The sequence below is a fragment of the Eschrichtius robustus genome, chromosome 4, assembly GCF_028021215.1.
Source record: "Eschrichtius robustus isolate mEscRob2 chromosome 4, mEscRob2.pri, whole genome shotgun sequence".
In the NCBI taxonomy this organism is placed as follows: Eukaryota; Metazoa; Chordata; class Mammalia; order Artiodactyla; family Eschrichtiidae; genus Eschrichtius; species Eschrichtius robustus.
In genome coordinates, this window is record NC_090827.1 from 2,528,097 (window position 1) to 2,547,194 (window position 19,098).

General features: G+C 39.6%; 1 protein-coding gene across 3 annotated transcripts in view; it reads right to left on the reverse strand.

Annotated features, from left to right (window-relative positions):
* Positions 1-19,098, reverse strand: part of GASK1B (golgi associated kinase 1B) — a 57,366-nt gene that overhangs the window by 3,157 nt on the left and 35,111 nt on the right. For all 3 annotated transcript variants that reach the window (XM_068542385.1, XM_068542383.1, XM_068542384.1), the window contains one exon: positions 2,347-2,573. In XM_068542385.1, coding sequence (XP_068398486.1) covers positions 2,347-2,573 — 227 coding nt within the window. The remainder of the gene's footprint in view (positions 1-2,346; positions 2,574-19,098) is intronic.

Sequence of the window (19,098 nt, forward strand, 5' to 3'; positions counted from 1 at the left end):
AATGCCCAATTAAATAAAGAACTGCCTTTGGTTCAGATAATACTTCAGGATTTCTAAGAATCTGGGAACATTCTATTAAACCAGAATACTAAATTATTTTCAAATAAATTTAGCAAAACTCAAGTTTGAGACCCAGGGCATTCCACAATGAAGCATCTCTCTGGAAAACCTGAGGTCAATTTAGAAGGATCCTTGCTGAATTACCTAAAGAGAGTACATTGAGATTTCCGCTCTTCATTTAGAAAGAATAAAGCCAGGGGTCTAGCAGATACATTATCTGAAGGACTTAGTAAAATTTCTGGTTCAAAATTACCAGCAATGTTTTGCTGAATCTCCAATGTGGCCTCTCTCCAAGCTTTCATTAAAATGCTGATGAAAGCACAGTACAAATATTGGAGTGTAATAGTAAACTTAGTTGTTCCTTAAAAACTAAAACAGAACCTATACTTGTTTCAAGAGTACAGTCTGCCAGGAGTTTCAGGCCTCTGAGCACCTTCTCCAAAGGTCAGTGGAGCAAGCTGGGGATAGCACTGAGGGAGCATGAATACAGCAAATCCACGTGCTGCAGCATTTCTGATGCTGCAGAGAGACCAAAGGCCACAGAGCTGGAAGTGCTTAAAAGATGCTAATCAGATTCTCTGAGCTCCCCGAAGACATGTCCTATATAATTTAGTGACCACAGTACTAATTAAGTAAGAATTTTTGCTCTATGAAGTACTAATAATCCATGATTTATCAATTCTATGGCCCTTGAACTAATTTAGCTGTGGCAGAATGTATGAGATGAAACTGCTAAAACCATGGATCTCTTTAGCGACTAATCCTTTTCATAAGGGAAAATCAAAAAAATTACCTGACTTTGCATTACACTGATTAATAGAAATATTCTATGCATAAATCTGGGTTAGCAAAGTCTTCATTTTTGCTGTTGAATGGGTAAAGTACATATTCAAAGAAGATTTAACTTTAAACTCATTACTCCTCATAATGCGTTTAAGGTTAAATCTTCTTTGAAAGCATAAATAAAACATTATTCATATTTTTATGAATGTATAGGATAGATGGATTCTCCAGGCATACACTTAATTCTAAGAGGAAATGCAAGGATTTAAAGAAGACCCCATAATACCAACTCAGTAAGTGATGCCTCTGGTATGTAAATTTTCCTACACATAAAATTTCCTGAGCTTAGACACTTAGAAGAGAGAATCTAAGAGAATCCATATATTCTACCTTCAATCCACAAAGAGATGTGAAGAATGAGTATTAACAGGGAAAGACACAACAAAAACTCATGAAAGTGGGGCTCCTGAAACCCTCATTGTCTCTAGTGTCAAAAGACCATAAAATCCACATTACCTAATTCATGGAGCTAGGAAGAATTGTTGAAATATGCTTCAGAGTTTTACTAACAAGAGAAATAGGAACAGAAAAATTACTGGGCTTCGACTTGGAAGACCTGGCTTCTACCCTCAATTTTCGGCTCGCTCATGTGTTCCCAGCAGTCACTCAGTTTCACAAAAGGCTGGTTGACTGTTTCACTAAAGCACCCTTCTATCTTCAAGTTCAGACACACACCCCAGTTTCTTAGTGACCCCGATTTCTCACTAAGGTACAAAGACTATGAAGTGTGCTTACTGGGGGGAGCACTGAAATGTAGCCTCAACCTCCACGGTTGGGGGCGAATAGCCCAGACTCTGCAGTGAGGTTCCTGCCACTATGGAGTGTCTTAGTTTCCTATATTTCCAAATACTTCTTGAGTGTAAGCTCAAGATACCTTTCCCCATAATCTATGTCTATGGAAGGATTTTCAAATGCTCAGAAACCCTCCTACTTGAATTAAACAGCCATCGTCCTTGGCCACCGTGTCCTACTCAGCCGACTGGCTCTGACTTCCCATGCGCTGATCAAAGTCACTGAGTTTATTCTGCCTTTGGACATACTGCCTTGTCAATATCAGCTCGTCTGTTAGCTCCCCGGTCCTGTGCCCTGGTAATGGAGCCCCTGTCACCTGCTCACCCCTGCTGTGCTGCTTCCTATTCCACAGACCTCCACATGACTCCAACCTCACCCACACGGATTTTCACAGTGAGGGTCAAGCAACATGATGGAGGTGAAAACGCAGCAGGACCTTTGTAGGTTGCACGGGCGGGTCAGTGACGGTAAAACCTGGCGGCACCCTTGTTCTCTTCCCCTTGGGTTTGGTTCCCTTCTCTGGGCTCCCATTCCCAGATTCTCTTTAAGGGCTAAATTGATCAGACACAGGCTGTGAGTCTTCTCCAGACCTTACTACCTGTTCAAGAGAAATGTAATGTCCTGCAGATGTTACTACATCAAGAAACTTACTCTTTGATGCCTTCTAACAGTTTGAAGTTCAAGTTATCTTCGCTTCTATCAAAGAAACCCTGGTTGTCTATAAAGACCAAGTGCCTCGGGTCCTGCTTTCGCTGGACGATGTGGGCTAGAGCCACGGCATCCTGGTTTTCACACTTCAGCCTCCGTCCACTCTGTACACAGGCGTCTTCCTTCCGAGGTCGGAACCCACAGCAATTTGTATCCAAGCGATTATAAATCTGATAGGGGAAAACAAAAACAAATCCAAGATGCTGAGTAAAAACAAAACTTGGGAAAGTCAGAAGATTTCCAAAGAACGAGTGCTTTCTAAATAGCTGACTTGCCAGAATCTAATTGGGGCCAGGCTCATTTAATTAAAGGCAACACTTAAAGTCCAAGGTTCATATCCTTCTGACTCAGCGATGGGTCTAAGCATTGCCAGATCTGCTAACAGCTCCAAAGGCAGATCATCCAAGCTAAGCGTCTCCACCCTTAACATTCAGAGTTCCCACTGACATCATACACCGATGCGTGGCCAGAAGAATCTCTGCTCTCATGCTGCTCGGGACAGAAGATAGAAACGGTTGTACTTTGACACATCCAGAAAACCGGAGTTACCTCAATGGCTCTAAAAGTTTACTGCATCCCCTAACCTCTCTGGATTTCAGTATTGCAGTATCTAACCTGAGATAACAGAGAAGAGATGTACTGAAAAGATGTGTGATCCAGTAATAATAGCCAAGAACACTCTATGTATGGAGCCCACAGTTAGATTTTTAAAAAGTAAGCAGAATGAACAGAACAGTTGGGCCTATTGGTGTTTATTGTGGGTAATAGGGCTACTACCCTCTAGAAGAGGGCAAACAGATTAACTAGGAAAGGGAGAATTGGGTTACTTCCATTTCTTTCGGGCAAGGGAAGGAATAATATTTATTAATCAGGGTAAAGAAAAGCTTAGGCTCAGGAGTTAGATTAATTTAAACTCAAGTCTCTTCTCTCACACTTTTCAGCTCCGTGACCTTGTATACATCCCTTTACGTTACTGACTCTCAGTTTAATGATCTGCATAATGGGAATGAAATTATTCACCTTGCACATTTAGTGGGAAGATTAATGAAAGTGTCTGGATACACACCAGCCCTGACCCAGGCATCTAGAAGATACTCAAAAAAAAAAGAAAACTGTCATTACTATTGTTGAGACACAACGCACACACTATATGAAGTGATTTACCTCAGAACAAGCTTCCAAGGCAAAAGGTAATTTCTCCATTTCAGTGAAGGAAAACTGAGCCTCAGAGAGATTAAATAATCTGCTCTGCTACTTAAATATTAGTAAGTAGCAAAGTTAAGATTCAGACACCGTTGTGTTTGTCTTCAAAATGCCACGATTTTCCCCCAGTACGTCACGTTGAATAGTTTAAGGCTAGTCGAATATTGTACAGACGCTCAACATTCAAAAGACGGCTCAACACAGAGTGTCATTTTTATTCTTTTGTCACTAAACTCCCATCCTTTCTCTTCTTCCTGGGTTTTTGCAGATCCTGTGGGGCTGTGGCCACTCTAGGTGGCCACTTGCTAAGGAAGGGATGCAGAAAGAGTAGTACCAAAATTGAGCCTACTTTGACATAACTCTTCATTCATTCATGCAACAGATGTTTATGTAACATCTTCTACCCCCTAGCGGTGGGCCAGGCACCAAGGCAAATGTCACCCATGGCCAGCACCCCTCCACCAGCACTACTTCCTGAGGAAAATGAAGTGGTTTAATCTTGTCTCACTACCACGGCAAACTTTGAGAACTGGACAAATGACCCCTCCTCTCTGTTTTCTGCAGGTAAGTAGACTTGGTATCAAATAGCATACTTTGGAAAGCAGGAATTATAAGGAAGTTAGCATAAGCCAATTTTCTATGAGGTTTATATAAAAGCAGTTACATGGGATGGGGTGGTCCTTGAGCCACGAGAACTTGGACAGTTCGGAGGGTACAGTGCTGGTCGAGAAACAGTTTACAGATCAGGGAGGGCTCTGGCAGAACTGGCTCCAGGCAGCTGATACATAGGGTCGTGAACCTAACCAGTGGTTTATCCAAAAATGTCACATCGGCTGACTCCAGGGCATGGTGAGTTCCCAGGGCTGGTGCAAAGTTTCCCAAAGGTGGGCAGGAATGCCCACCCACATCACTGCAGGTTAAATGAAAAAAGCATATGTTGGAAACTGTTAGAAAAATGTATTGAGCCCTTTCTTCTCAATTTGATTTATTTTATGTAGCACCCTGACTGCCTTTGAATATAAGAGAAACCAAATGATATAGAGAGTTTGTATGTGCTCACCAGTTTTTAAGTTACCATCGGGGGGTCAGGGAGAATGTAAAAAATAACTCTTCTGGAGGCTGCTTCTCACCCAATGTCCCCCCTTTTTGGGGTGGGGTTTTAGAAGTTTGCTTATTGGACTCGAGAGGATTTTTGAGACTGGGCTGACTATTTTTGAGGGCTTGTCTATGAAAATATATTGCCAGTCACTTTCCAATGTCTCTTTTTTATATACATTAGCTAATAATTCTCAAAGAATCCTTTACCCTTTTCCCATCATCTTCATATGTTTTTATCCAATTATAATGACATTATATACGGGGGGGAGAACTTAATCCTCTTTCATTTGGGCTACAAAATCAAGGTGTGTTGTGTTGGATATGTGTGTTTAGAACTTAAATTTTAACAACAAATCTACCAGCCAGTTCTTAAGTAGTGTTCTGAACCCTAAGCTCTTTCTTCATTTTTGATTTCTAGTAGCGGGAAAGGACCAAGACATATAGCAACATTTCTGTTGTTTCTACAACAAGGACACGAGTATCATATATGCTATTGCTAAATAATAAGCACTTTAGCGTTCAGGCCGAACTTTTAGTACTTCTGTATATATTATACTTTTCTGTTTTTAAGCTAAAAGAAAGCATTAAAAGTTAGAAGTGGGACAGACCGAATTAGGGCATCTTTTTACTATCTTCTAACATTGGACTCTTTCGAACAGTGCACTTTTAAAGTGTTTTGTCTGATCTCATTTTGAATCACTCAACAGTCTGTGATGATTTCACCACTCCCCTGTCAGACTGTTGTGCCCTTCAAGTCTCACAGACCTTGTTATTGAAAGTGGGTGTGTGCGTTCAGCTTAACTTCTCTTCCAAAAATGTTTATCGTTCCTTTTATTCAGATCTATGCATGTACCTGGTGGGTATGTTAACAAATGTTGAGTGTGTGTGGTGTGTGTGTGTGTGTGTACACCTACAGATAGAGAATCAGATTGTAAGGCTTTAAATACTCTGAGTATTACTTTGTTTTTCTTAGCATCCAACTATACTAAATTATGTCTTTGTATTAATAACCTTGTCTAGCAAGGGCTTAAGCAGCTATTAAATCTTGTTCCTAGCTCTTCCCAGAATTTTGTTTATAGTCTCCCTTTCAAACTGACATTCAATATACCCAAAATAATTTGACCACAAAACCATAATCCACTCCCTTAAATTCAACACCATTTTGCTTGGCATTTAATTTAGTTATATACTGAATATATTTCCACTTACACTGAGGAGAGTTTACCCACTTTTTAAGGCCCAATAAAGCACATCCTAGACATCTATATATCCATAAATATGGTTTTAATATATGTACTTGTTTAGTCCACACATTAAAACCATCATTTCATTTAAATGTCACATGATCAAGCACCATAGTTACCATCTACATGTCTATATTCTTAGATAATAATCCTACAAAGAAGCCTATCTGGGGGTAAATCTTGTCAGTTAAGCAGTTAGGTATTGATCACCATTATTACAACTTGTTCAAATTCACATCTACTTACTCTTTAAAACAAGGAAAATCTTTTGCAAAATTGATCTTCTGAATCTGAAGATTCCTGCCAATGATGATCTTCTATAAAATTACCCTTTCCTTTTTTAGGAAAATATATCTTTTCAATGTTTACCTAACTAAAATTATACTCAGAAAATTCAGGTGTTCCAGCCAAGTATTTTGTTGATGGGGATATTTTTAGATATCTTGCCTTCTTCTCAAGTTTCTTTTTTTAATCCCATTTTCCTTTTGGTACTGTGAGTTTTGTCTGTAAGAAAAAGTATCATAAGAGTGACTCAAGTTATGTGCACAGAGCCCAAACCAGGATGCCTCAGCTGCCCTAACTAGCTCTCTAAGGCCCAGTAGAAATCTGCAGAAATCCAATCACTCTCCATATTTCTGCACCCCACCCTTTCTACCTGTGTCTTCAAAAAGTGGATCTGTGGGAGTTTCTTCTTATCTCTTTTTCCTCAAAGCAAAACAATTAGATGATTGATTGTATTGCCTGAACAAAGGCAATAAAAATATTCTAAACATGCTGCTAATGTTAATAATGAAAAACATAATAGCAGTCATTTACTGAGTGTTTGGTATGTGCCAGGAATTGTCCACTTAATTCTTTGCATGGATTATTCGATCTTCATAGCAACCCTAAGAGCTGAGTGCTAACAAGAGTCCCATTTGATGAATAAGGACACTGAGGCACAGAAAGGCTAGTTGACTGACTCAAGGTCCCTCAGCTGGCACATGACAAGAGTCAGGCTTCTAACCCAGGTGTCCATCACGCTGTATTTCTCAGGGGCAGCCTCCAACGCGGTGCTGCAGAGAGGTGAATACACCTGTACAGAATGTTAACTGACCCAACTTGCAATAAGTACTGGTCACAGGTTTCAGCAGAAACACAAAGAACTTCAGTGCAAGAGTTCAGGGAAAATTCATGAAGGAGAGGATATTACAGTTGGGTTTTAAAAGACAGGCAGTATTAGCTAAAAAATAGGCAAAGACATGAAGGTAGGAAATCCAAGGGCATCTTTAGAGAACCTCAGGGTATGTTAGACCAGTGCTTCTCAAATGTCTACCGTGAAAAACCTGATGTTTTTGCCTTTTCTCTCCCCAGGCCCCATATTCCATGTGGCCTGTTGCTTTGTTAAAAGATGATAAAATAGAGATTATCATATTAAGCAAAGTAAGAGAAAAACAAATGTCATATGATGCACTTATATGTGGAATCTAAAAAAAATGATACAAATGAACTTATTTACAAAATAGAAAGAGACTCACAGACTCAGAGAACAATCTTATGGTTACCAAAGGGGAAAGGAGGGGAGGGATATATTAGGAGTTTGGGATTAACAGATACACACTACTATATATAAAATAGATAAACAACAAGGACCTACACAGCACAGGGAACTACATTCAATATGTTGTAATAACCTGCAATGGAAAAGAATCTGAAAAAGAGTAGATATCTATGTATGTATAACTGAATCACTTTGCTGTACACCTGAACTAACACAACATTGTAAATGAACTATACTTCAATAAAAAATATAAATAAATAAACACCTTCGTTCATAGTTAGAAATGCTTAGATTAGATTCATCTAATCATCTCAAGAACTCAGGGATCAAGAGCTTCATAAAGACCATATTATGATATATGCTCTTAAAAAAAGTATTCACTATCCTTCTTTTTTTTTTTCTTTTTTGGCTGCGCTGTACACGGCATGCAGGATCTTAGTTCCACGACCAGAGATCGAACCCGTGTCCCCTGCAGTGGAAGCACGGAGTCTTAACCACTGGCCCTTCAGGGAAGTCCCATTATCCTTCTAATGAAACTTTAAAAAAAGATAATACAATAAAGGAAAACAAAATGATCTATTACTAGAGAAATGACATTTTGAAAAATACAAAATACCAACCAAATATTTTGTTAGATTCAATAGACAAAACTCCTCTACCAGATTGACATCAAAGCTTCTAAACACTTGTCTGCAGTGTTTCCCTTCTCTCTCCATGGGTGGGTCTGGACTGGCTCGGGCAGCACTGTATGAGCCCTCGCCATGCGGGCAAGGGCAGCGTGAGGGCGGGGAGCCAGAGCCAGAGCCAGAGCCGGAGCTGAACAAGGGCCCGGTGCCTGTCTGCAAGCTCCACTACCATCTCCTCCTGCAGGGCAGGAAGAGAGGTGAAAGGCAAGGGAGCAGGGCATCAGGAGGAGATGTCAGAAAAAAAAAAAAACCTGAAGGGAACCAAGGCAGGACGTGCTCGGAAGCTGAAGAGAGAGTAGAATGAACACGTACTATCTAACGGAGATGAGAAATTCCCTGGATCCAAAAATTTCTCTCATTCAGTTCTTTCAGTTAAATTACATCGCCCCATCTATTTTTCTACCTGTTTTTCTACACCTCTCTAAGGGTCTGAGTGAGCGCACACGTGTGTGTGTGTGTGTGTGTGCTTCTGGTTTGTTAAGTCAATATCTCAACCTTCTCACCATCTCTTTTCAAGTGATTTGTTTTAAAACTGCACCTTTTGGGGAGGAGGGATACATTGGGAATTTGGGATTAAAACATACACGCTATTATGTATAAAATAGATAAACAACAAGAACCTACTGTAGAGCACCAGGAACTATACTCAATATTTTGTAATAACCTAAATGGGAAAAGAATCTGGAAAAGAACATATATATATATATATATATATATATATATAACTGAATCACTTTGCTGTACACCTGAGTCATTGCAAATCAACTATACTCCAATTAAAAAATAAAGAAAATGTAAAAATATAAATAAAATTTTAAAAATTAAAACTGCCCCTTTACAAAGAAAACTGCATTTTAGAAAGAGAGTTTAAATGACACAATAAAACATGTAACAAGTGGAATTGAACAATTCACCATAGTAACTCATCCAACGCTTGGTGCAGAGCAGGCACTTGATATCTGTGTACAATTGACAGAATTCTCCCGATAGCATCCACTCTGCCTTTGGCTATCTACAAAGCTCCTCCAAAACACTGTCTTCTTTGGGAAGACTCAAATAAGCAAAATGATTCTGGCAGAGTCAGACGTGGGTCTTTTTAGAACAGCACCCAGCTAATGGAGTGGAAAAAGATGGGCAGGGAGCACAGAACAGAGCTGCATGTTCTCATCTGCTCCTGGTTGGCGTCTTTACGTGGTTCAGTTTCACTAACTGTGGACCACAGAGTCTCACACCCCACGGGGAGTCCATGTAACACCCTGCGTGCAAGAGGCATTTGAAAAACAACACGCACATGTGACAGAAATAACACTAGCATTGTAATTTGCAGTTCTCTGGAAGATTCCTTTGAATTCCAGTGATCTCACTTGACACCTCATTTGTTTTTAGAAAATGCACGGAGAGAAAACTTTCAGTACTTACTTTATCTCAAAAAGGCAAAAACACAGGGAGAATTGTCAGCCCCACCCTAGGAAGAGAAACAGAAGCATTTGGACTTACTTATTTGTCAGCTAATAACTCACATTGGAAAATCATTGTACTTGGATTTGTCTTGATGTCCATCAATGCACTGTTGCCACGTTATCAGTGGAACCAGATTTGGATCCCTGTGGTCTAGTGGGTGTGTGGATCTCTACTAGGTCACAGAGAAGGGCGACCTCAGACAAGCCCCCCGGCCCCTACGGTACTTGTGATCACAGACTTAGGCCCATAACCTTGGGAGCTCAACAAAGCAAAAGCAAAAGCAGCCTTCTCACCAGTCTGCACCTGTATCGCTAGGGAACTCTCACCTCATAAAATAATAGGTTTCATTTTTCTTCTGTGCTACCATGGCAACAGGTAGCCTGTTAAATTAGTATGCATGCAAATGTGACCAGCAGAGTTGCTGGAGAACGATGAGAAAAGTAAAAATCGTTTGCAGTACATATATCTAACTCCGGGCATCGGTTCCCCTGTGCCTCGGCCTCTGCACACAGCAGTCATGGCTCTACACCGCCTATACTCCAGAATTCCACACTTAAAAATAACTATCAGTGTATACCAATTCTATGCAGACTCTCCAGCTTCTGTCCCATTACTGAATCATAAGTAAAGACTAACAGTGTTATTTTATGTATAAGTGAAACTATTTTTAACGCTACAGTACATTTGGATCTATTTCTACAGATGCAATATTTGAATTCATGTACCTCTGAAAAAATACCAGAAGTCAAACATCATTCTGCCACAGAAAGACTCTGGAAAGAGTCACTTGTCACCAGGCAAGTGACAATCTATTTTTAGAGAAAGAAAATTCACGTTCTGTAATTTGCACAAGCAGAGCTGCATGAAAATAGCCTGTCAAAGGCACACCCACCTTCCTGTAAAGATTTTCAAAGAGCACTTGCACTAAGAAACACAGTAAATATTTTATGAAATTCTGATTTATAGAATGGATTTATATGAAGCAAATATTTAAAACAGCAATAAAATAACCTTAATATAAGTACACTTTCTTAAAACTACTTTCTTTCGATGAAATGAAACAGCATTTTTAATGATTCAGCATTAAACAGGGTTGCCAATAATTTTTAAATGATGTACATTTACATCTCAGGGAACAGTTCATTCAAAGCTTTTCCCTGGCTTGACTTGATGTGTATTCATTTTTAGCATTCTTATGGAATTTCTATCTGTTTTATTTTCCCCTATTATGCAGTATTTTATTATAAGGATAGTGACAAAAATGAGTAAAGATAAACGAAATGACTATACTAAAACACAGTTCTGATTATGGTGACAAAGTTTCTTTGCTTGACCAAAGTCAGGCTTCTGAACTTTCTCCTAGGCTTTTCACGCACTTCCTTATAAAATCAAGTTTTAGCAAGAACCCTGCAAAGTCAGTTTAACCAGAAGCCCTCACCCTTGCAGCTACCTGGTCACGCTCAACACCTAACCTGGGTCCTCAGCGCCCACCATCCCAAAGGTGATGTCTGAGCACCTGTCTTTAGCAAGAATCTGGTTAGGCCACTTTCCCTGGAACTCCCCTTCCCCCGGATGTCTGCTCTTAGCCATTTTTCACCCCATGACCCCTACTCTGCCCCCCTGGCTATAAGTTCCCACCTGCACTGCTGTATTCTGGGTTCAGCCCCATCCCTCTCCCACTGTAAAATCCCACTGCAGTGTCCCTACACCTATTGCGATGGTCCTGAACAAAGGCTGATCTACCATCTTTAACAAGCACCATGGAATAGTTTTTCTTTAACAGTGATTAACACAACCTAATGTAACATACCCCAAAGTTACTGAAACTTATTTTTTATGGAAATCAGCTCTCTTTATAAAGAAGATAGACTGATTATTTTCTGGTTCTTTAAAAATAAATGCTGCTTGAGAGGAGGATGGAGATTGCCAGGGGCTGGGGAGTTGGGAAGATGGAAGATGCTGGTCAAAGAAAACAAACTTTCAGTTAGAAGATGAATAAGTTCTGAGGATCAGACTATATTTAATAATACTGTATTGTACACTTGAAATTTGCTAACAGAGTAGATCTTACACACTCTCACCACACACACACACACACACACACACAAGGTAACTTTGTGAGGTGATGGAGGTGTTAATTAGCTTAACTGTAGTAAAGATTTCACAACGTATATGTAAATCAAATCACCCCATTGTACACTTTAAGTATATGCATTATATTTGTCAATTATACCTCAATAAAGCTAGAAGAGAAAAAAAAGAGAAAATAAATAAATTCTGCTTTACTAAATTAGACTTAAAAAAAAAAGACTATTTTTACATATATGTATAGAATTTGCTGTTTGAAAATGTATTTGTTTCTATGCTCCCTGAGTTGGCAAATAGCTATAAAGTAAAGCTGTTTATGTAGCTTAGATATGAAATCCCAGGATACTGCCAAAGCATTTTATATCATGCAGTTACTAATTATCAAAATAAACCAAAAGGTTAGGTATCACATTACAAATAAAGAAAAGGCTCAGAGAGGTTAAGTAACCTGCCCAAGGAGACACAGCTAGAGAATGATGTGGATTTCTACCAACTTCCGCCTTTTCCACACTGCCTCCCAACGTGGAGAAGACAAGATTCCTGCTATCACAGAGATTCCAATCGAATGCCTCTAAGTATGATTCACTGTGTATCCTCCACGTCAACCAACACCACGATTTGCACAATGCAAATACTCAATAAATGTCTGTCGGAAAAAATGAAGGAATGAACGCCAGCTCCTACTGAAATCTGTCTAATGCAGATAGCTAACTACTAAAAGACCTCTAATCAGGCCAGACCTCCATGTTTTCCTGATCCAGTACCTTGTAAAAAGCTCAGAGTGTTAAAATCAAAATCAAAGAATCTTAGAATTACAGAAACGTCATAACGCTGAAGTTACCAGAGACTATACAGGCAAAAGTGAGTTTATTTCAGAAAAATTACCCTAGAGCCATAGTTCTCAAACTTTTTAATTTCAGAAGCTTTTGACACTCTTAAAAGTATTGAAGCCCCCCCAAAATCCTCCTTTATGTGGGTTATTTATCATATAGAAATTAAAACTGAAAAAAATTGAATAGTTACGTATTAACTCATTTAAAAATAACACTGATACACCCATTACATGTTAACATAACATATTTTTACAAGAAATTGCTATATCTCTAAAAAAATAATAAGAGAAATGGAACTGTGCTTGCAAGTTAAAATGGCGTTAAAGGAAAACACAGCAATGAGTTGAGCTCCTGATTCAAACAATTGCATAAGCGGTTTTCCTCAAGACAACCACTGTACTGTGGGAAGCAATAGAAGTGCTTTATATACACTTTCCACTTGCTCACCCAGAATATTAAAAAGATGTACACTTACAGGTAGAGACTTAAGAACATTAACAGTTTTTATTGCTTCATCAAGGACTTTCTTAAGTGCATCAGGCATTCATTCCATGTATCTTTTCACATGAGTCCATTGGCCACGAAAGGAGAACAACTCTTGGTAGAGTCTGGTGCCAGCTTCGATTCATCCCAAGGCACCAACAGATTCAGCCATGATTGCAAATTTTGTAAATATTGTAAAAAAAAAAAAAAAAGCAGAAACTCTGAGTTTTGTGACCTCACAGACCCCCCTGAAAGGGCCACAGAAAAGCCATTACCCCAAACAGTCCCATTCAATGTGACCACAATCAGTAACAACTGTGAAAAGTCCCATTTATCTCTTAGTTATCTGTGTCCATAAACATTTTGAATATGGTTGGGAAGAGCCTGGCACTAATAGAATCCCTGTGGACCAGCTCTCCCTTAAATCTCTCTGAGTCTACTTCCTTGGGCAAAACAAACCATCAATCTTTTAAAAATAATTACATACAAAAAATATATATATTGAGCCAGATAAATAGTTGCTTGTCCTCTCATTGTTGCTATGGCAATACTGTTGGGTTGCTTTTTCCACGGTTTCCTTATTTACCTCCTGGGAGATTTATCTAGATTCAATGCTCAGACCTCCTATTTTCCTGGAAAACAGCAGTCAAGGATGGTTTCAAACTGTCTGTGTTTCCATGGCATAGGATCAGTGGCGAAGCCAATCCCAAAAGCTAGCTCAAACAGTGCATTAAACAATCTTTGAGTCTCAAAAGATTATTTATGGAATCACACAGGCTTCCTCTAATCCCTGATCTCTCCAGCCCAGCTATGGATACAACAAGATTTAGGATTGAAGTGTACTGACCATGCACTAATCAATTTCAGCACAGCCTAAAAATTCCATGGCAAGGGTTGAAATAAGCAAAAATGACCTGTAATTGAGGAAAACAGACTGTGCTTTGATTAATAATTACATTAGAATTGACCCAGAAATGCTCAGTTGGTTGTCCCTTGGCAATATGAGGTTTATGAATATAAGGTATTTGACCAGACATTTCTCCTTTGATTCCGACAGATACAAGAGCAAAGACCTATGTCAACCAGCCCACATTTTACACAAATGAGGCTTTAGCATAATCCATGCCAGAAAGCTCTGAGAATAAATGCTAGACAGTAGGTGGAAAGGATACATAAAATTCTAAAGGCTTTGAAGTTGGAAGCAGACGTCTGAGCAACTCTGTGCTTCTTCACAGGAAGGAGATGCTTTGAGACACAGAGAACCCTTAACAGGAAGTGGGCCAGGATCCAGAGAAATACCTTCCTGCTGTAGAGGCCAGGTTGCTAGTAAGCTACACCTCTGTCACGGACTAGGGTTGGTGTGACAGCTCTTTATCTTCAAAGTTGCATCCTTGAAAAATCAAACAGCTTAAATTCTGTGGAGTGAGAGATTGTGGTCTCTAAAAGGTCTCCACCAGAGAAATGATGTCAAAGCCCAAAAGACAGACTGACAAAGGTCAGGGCCTTTGTATTTACTTTCTCCATCCTGTCATGTTCTTGTAGAGAATTTTTAGCAGCAGAAGTACATTCCATGTAAGGGCCATAAAAAGTGAAACTATTTGCCTTTTGAAATAGTGCTGGTTTCCTAATCTCCACGAGGTTCTGAGACGGCCTAACTTCTTAGTGGGAGGGATGATCTAACGGGTCAATTTATGCAGGAGAAGACTTTACCAACTTCCTAGGTGGAATTGGGTGTGTGAATCAACCAAGGGGCCATCTTTTCTGGGAAAGAATCACACTGAGAAATGAGAGAACAATAGTTCCCAGGCCTGGAGATGACATTGTGTCAGATTCAAGAGCCAAGACACAAAATCTGAAATGATGCCTGAGGCCCACAGATTGGTTGGGAATTAGCTGGCTAGAACACAGAAATCCCTCAGTCCAAGTTTGTTGAATTTAATTGAACCTTGTAAGCAGTATCCTGTATGCTTATAATTCCTGGTTTTGTTTATAAAGTAAAATGAAAAGTACTAACATATGCTCATAGGAAAAATAGAACAAATGGTGGTGAAGCAAATTATTTAAATACAGCACCTAGGAAGCCAAACAAAGCCTTTCATATAATGTGAAAGAGTCCAAAAGCACTAATGTGATATTTGTCCCATTAAGACTCCACTTCCAATCCTGGGAAAATTTCTTGGCTGCTGCTGCCTTGCAGACCTATATCCTCCAGAATAGAAGCCCCTCTAATCTCCACCTCCCACCCTTATTTCCGGCATCTTAAAGCTACAGCCTGGCTGGACCCTGCCTCTCTCTAATTGTTAAAAGTAAGAGCAATTGTTAAAAGATGGCAATGACAAGTCACTGGAAAATGCATGTAGTCAACTGCGTTTACAGAATGTAATGAAAAAACACACACACAGATATCCACTTATTATGTGTGTAAAATAATTTTTAAATTGGCTGAAAAGGTGTATACTAATCTCATGACAGTGATCACCTCAGAGAGAAAGTGCAGGAAGGAACATGAAGAGACGGTCGAAGGCAGTTTAACCGACTTTAATGTATTTCTATCTCTAAAGGAAATTCTTAAAGCAAATAGGCACAGGAAGTTGACAGGATAATTCTGGACGTTGGAAACACGATATTTGTTAGGTTCATTGCTGTTCTTTGGTATGCTTTTATATGTCTTGATGAGGAGACCTCAAGGAACAGAATCTGAGAATAAAATCCCAGCTGGCTTCCCAGATTGTGTCAGCTGAGGACCCTGCAGTTAACAAACACAGAAGAAGGTATTGTCTGCAATTCCCCCATCTATGCAAAAAATACCCTTCACCCCAACTTGACCGGGATGGTGAGTCCATGGAAACTGCCTTCCACGCCCTCATGGTTTCCTACAGCACCAAAGGCTACCATGAGCAGCTCTACGCTGTAGAAAATTCAAAGACAGACCTACATGATCCCTACCACTAACGGCTTGCAGTATTCAGAGATTCAGGAAATCATAGCTATATATACATATATATACTTAGAGTAAATTCAGATTCTTATAAACAGGGTGGTTCTAGATAAAAAACGATGCTGATCTATTGACTACTTGCTCTCCGTCAGTGTCTTAGTCCGTGGAGCGGTTACAACAAATTTATAAACAACAAACATGTATTTCTCACAGTTCGGGAGGCTGAAAGTCTGAGATCAGGGTGCCAGCGTGTTCGGGTTCTGGTGAGGGCGCTCTTTGGGGCTGCACGCTGCCGACCCCTCACTGGGTCTCCCGTGACAGAAGGAACTGGGGGGCCCAGTTGGGCTTCTTTCCTAAAATCACCAATCCCATTCATGGGGCTCTGTCCTCAGGACCTCCTCAACTACCCAAGGCACCACCTCCTAACACTAACACCTTGGGGGTTCGGAATCACACAGAATTTGGAGAGGAACAAACATTCAGCCCTTGACAGCCAGATACCAGGACAAGTACTTCGTGTGCAATAATTCATGATATTCCCAGAACAAATCTCCAAGGGAAGTAAAATCATTTTTGTTTTCATATAGTAAAGAAATTAAAGCTCTGAGAGATTATAAACTTGCCCAAGCTTACAGAGCTGTCTATTAGAGAAGCTGAGATTCGAACCCAAGTCTGTTTTACATAAATGTCATTTCTCTATGAATTTAGTGAACTGAAAACTTGTAGAATTTTTTTTCATCTTCATTGGAGCATAGTTGCTTTACAATGTGGTGTTAGTTTCTCCTGTACAACAAAGTGAATCAGCTATATGCATGCGTATATCCCCATATGCCCTCCCACTTGAGCCTCCCTCCCACCCTCCATATCCCACCCCTCTAGGTGGTCACAAAGCACCGAGCTGATCTCCCTGTGCTCTGCGGCTGCTTCCCACTAGCTATCTATTTTACATTTGGTAGTGTATATATGTCCATGCCACTCTCTCACTTGGTCCCAGCTTCCACTTCACCCCTTGTGTCTTCATGTCCCTTCTCTACCTCTGCGTCTTTATTCCTGTCCTGCCACAAGGTTCATCAGTACCGTTTTTTCAGATTCCATATATATGTGTTAGCATACGGAATTTGTTTTTCTCTTTCTGACTTACTTCACTCTGTAGGACAGACTCTAGGTCCATCCACCTCATTACAAATAACTCAGTTTTGTTCCTTTTTATGGCTGACTAATATTCCATTGTATATATGTGCCACATCTTCTTTATCCATTCATCTGTCAATGGACATTTAGGTTGCTTCCATGTCCTGGCTATTGTAAATAGAGCTGCAATGAACATTGTGGTACATGACTCTTTTTGAACTATGGTTTTCTCAGGGTGTATGCCCAGTAGTGGGATTGCTGGGTCATATGGTACTTCTATTTTTAGTTTTTTAAGGAACCTCCATATTGTTCTCCATAGTGGCTGTATCAATTTATATTCCCACCAACAGTACAGCAGGGTTCCCTTTTCTCCACACCCTCTCCAGCATTTATCGTTTCTAGACTTTTTGATGATGGCCATTCTGACCGGTGTGAGGTGATATCTCATTGTGGTTTTGATTTGCATTTCTCTAATGATTAGTAATGTTGAGCAGCTTTTCATGTGTTTCTTGGCCATCTGTATGTCTTCTTTGGAGAAATGACTATTTAGTTCTTCTGGCCATATTTTTGGGGAGGGGGTGGTTATTTTTTTTTAAATTTAATTTAATTTAATTTTTTTATACAGCAGGTTCTTATTAGTTTTGCATTTTATACATATTAGTGTATATATGTCAATCCCAATCTCCCAATTCATCCCACCACCGCCACCCTCCTTTCCCCCATGGTGTCCATATGTTTGTTCTCTACATCTGTGTCTCTAGTTCTGCCTTGCAAACCAGTTCATCTGTACCAATTTTCTAGATTCCACATATATGAGTTAATATATGATATTTGTTTTTCTCTTTCTGACTTACTTCACTCTGTGTGACAGTCTCTAGGTCCATCCACATCTCTACAAGTGACCCAATTTCGTTCCTTTTAATGGCTGAGTAATATTCTATTGTATACTATGTCTTCTTTATCCATTCGTCTGTCGATGGGCATTTAGGTTGCTTCCATGACCTGGTTATTGTAATTAGAGCTGCAGTGAACACTGTGGTACATGACTCTTTTTGAATTATGGTTTTCTCTGGCTATTTGCCCAGTAGTGGGATTGCTGGATCATATGGTAATTCTATTTTTAGTTTTTTAAGGAACCTCCATTCTCTTTTCCATAGTGACTGTATCAACTTAAATTCCCACCAACAGTGCAAGAGAGTTCCCTCTTCTCCACACTCTCCCCAGCATTTGTTGTTTGTAGATTTTCTGATGATGCCCATTCTAACCGGTGTGAGGTGATACCTCACTCATTGTAGTTTTGATTTGCATTTCTCTAATAATTAGTGATGTTGAGCAGCTTTTCATGTGTCTCTTGGCCATTTGTATGTCTTCTTTGGAGAAATGTCTATTTAGGTCTGCCCATTTTTTTATTCGGTTGTGTGTTTTTTTAATATTGAGCTAATGCGCTGTTTATATATTTTGGAGATTAATCACTTCTCCATTGATTCGTTTGCAAATATTTTCTCCCATTCTGAGGCTTGTCTTTTTGTCTTGTTTATAGATTCCTTTGCTGTGCAAAAACTTTTAAGTTTCATTAGGTCCCATTTGTTTATTTTTATTTCCATTACTCTAGGAGGTGGGTCAAAAAAGATCTTGCTGTGATTTATGTTATAGAGTGTACTGCCCCTGTTTTCCTCTAAGAGTTTTATAGTGTTCAGTCTTATATTCAGGCCTTTAATCCATTTTGAGTTTATTTTTGTGTATGGTGTTAGGCAGTGTCCTAGTTTCATTCTTTTACATGTAGCTATCCAGTTTTCCCAGCAGCACTTATTGAAGAGGCTGTCTTTTCTCCATTGTATTTTCTTGCCTCCTTTATCAAAAGTAAGGTGATCATATGTGCGTGGGTTTATCTCTGGGCTTTCTATCCTGTACCATTGCTCTAAATCTCTGTCTTTGTGCCAGTACCATATTGTCTTGATTACTGTAGCTTTGCAGTATAGTCTGAAGTCCG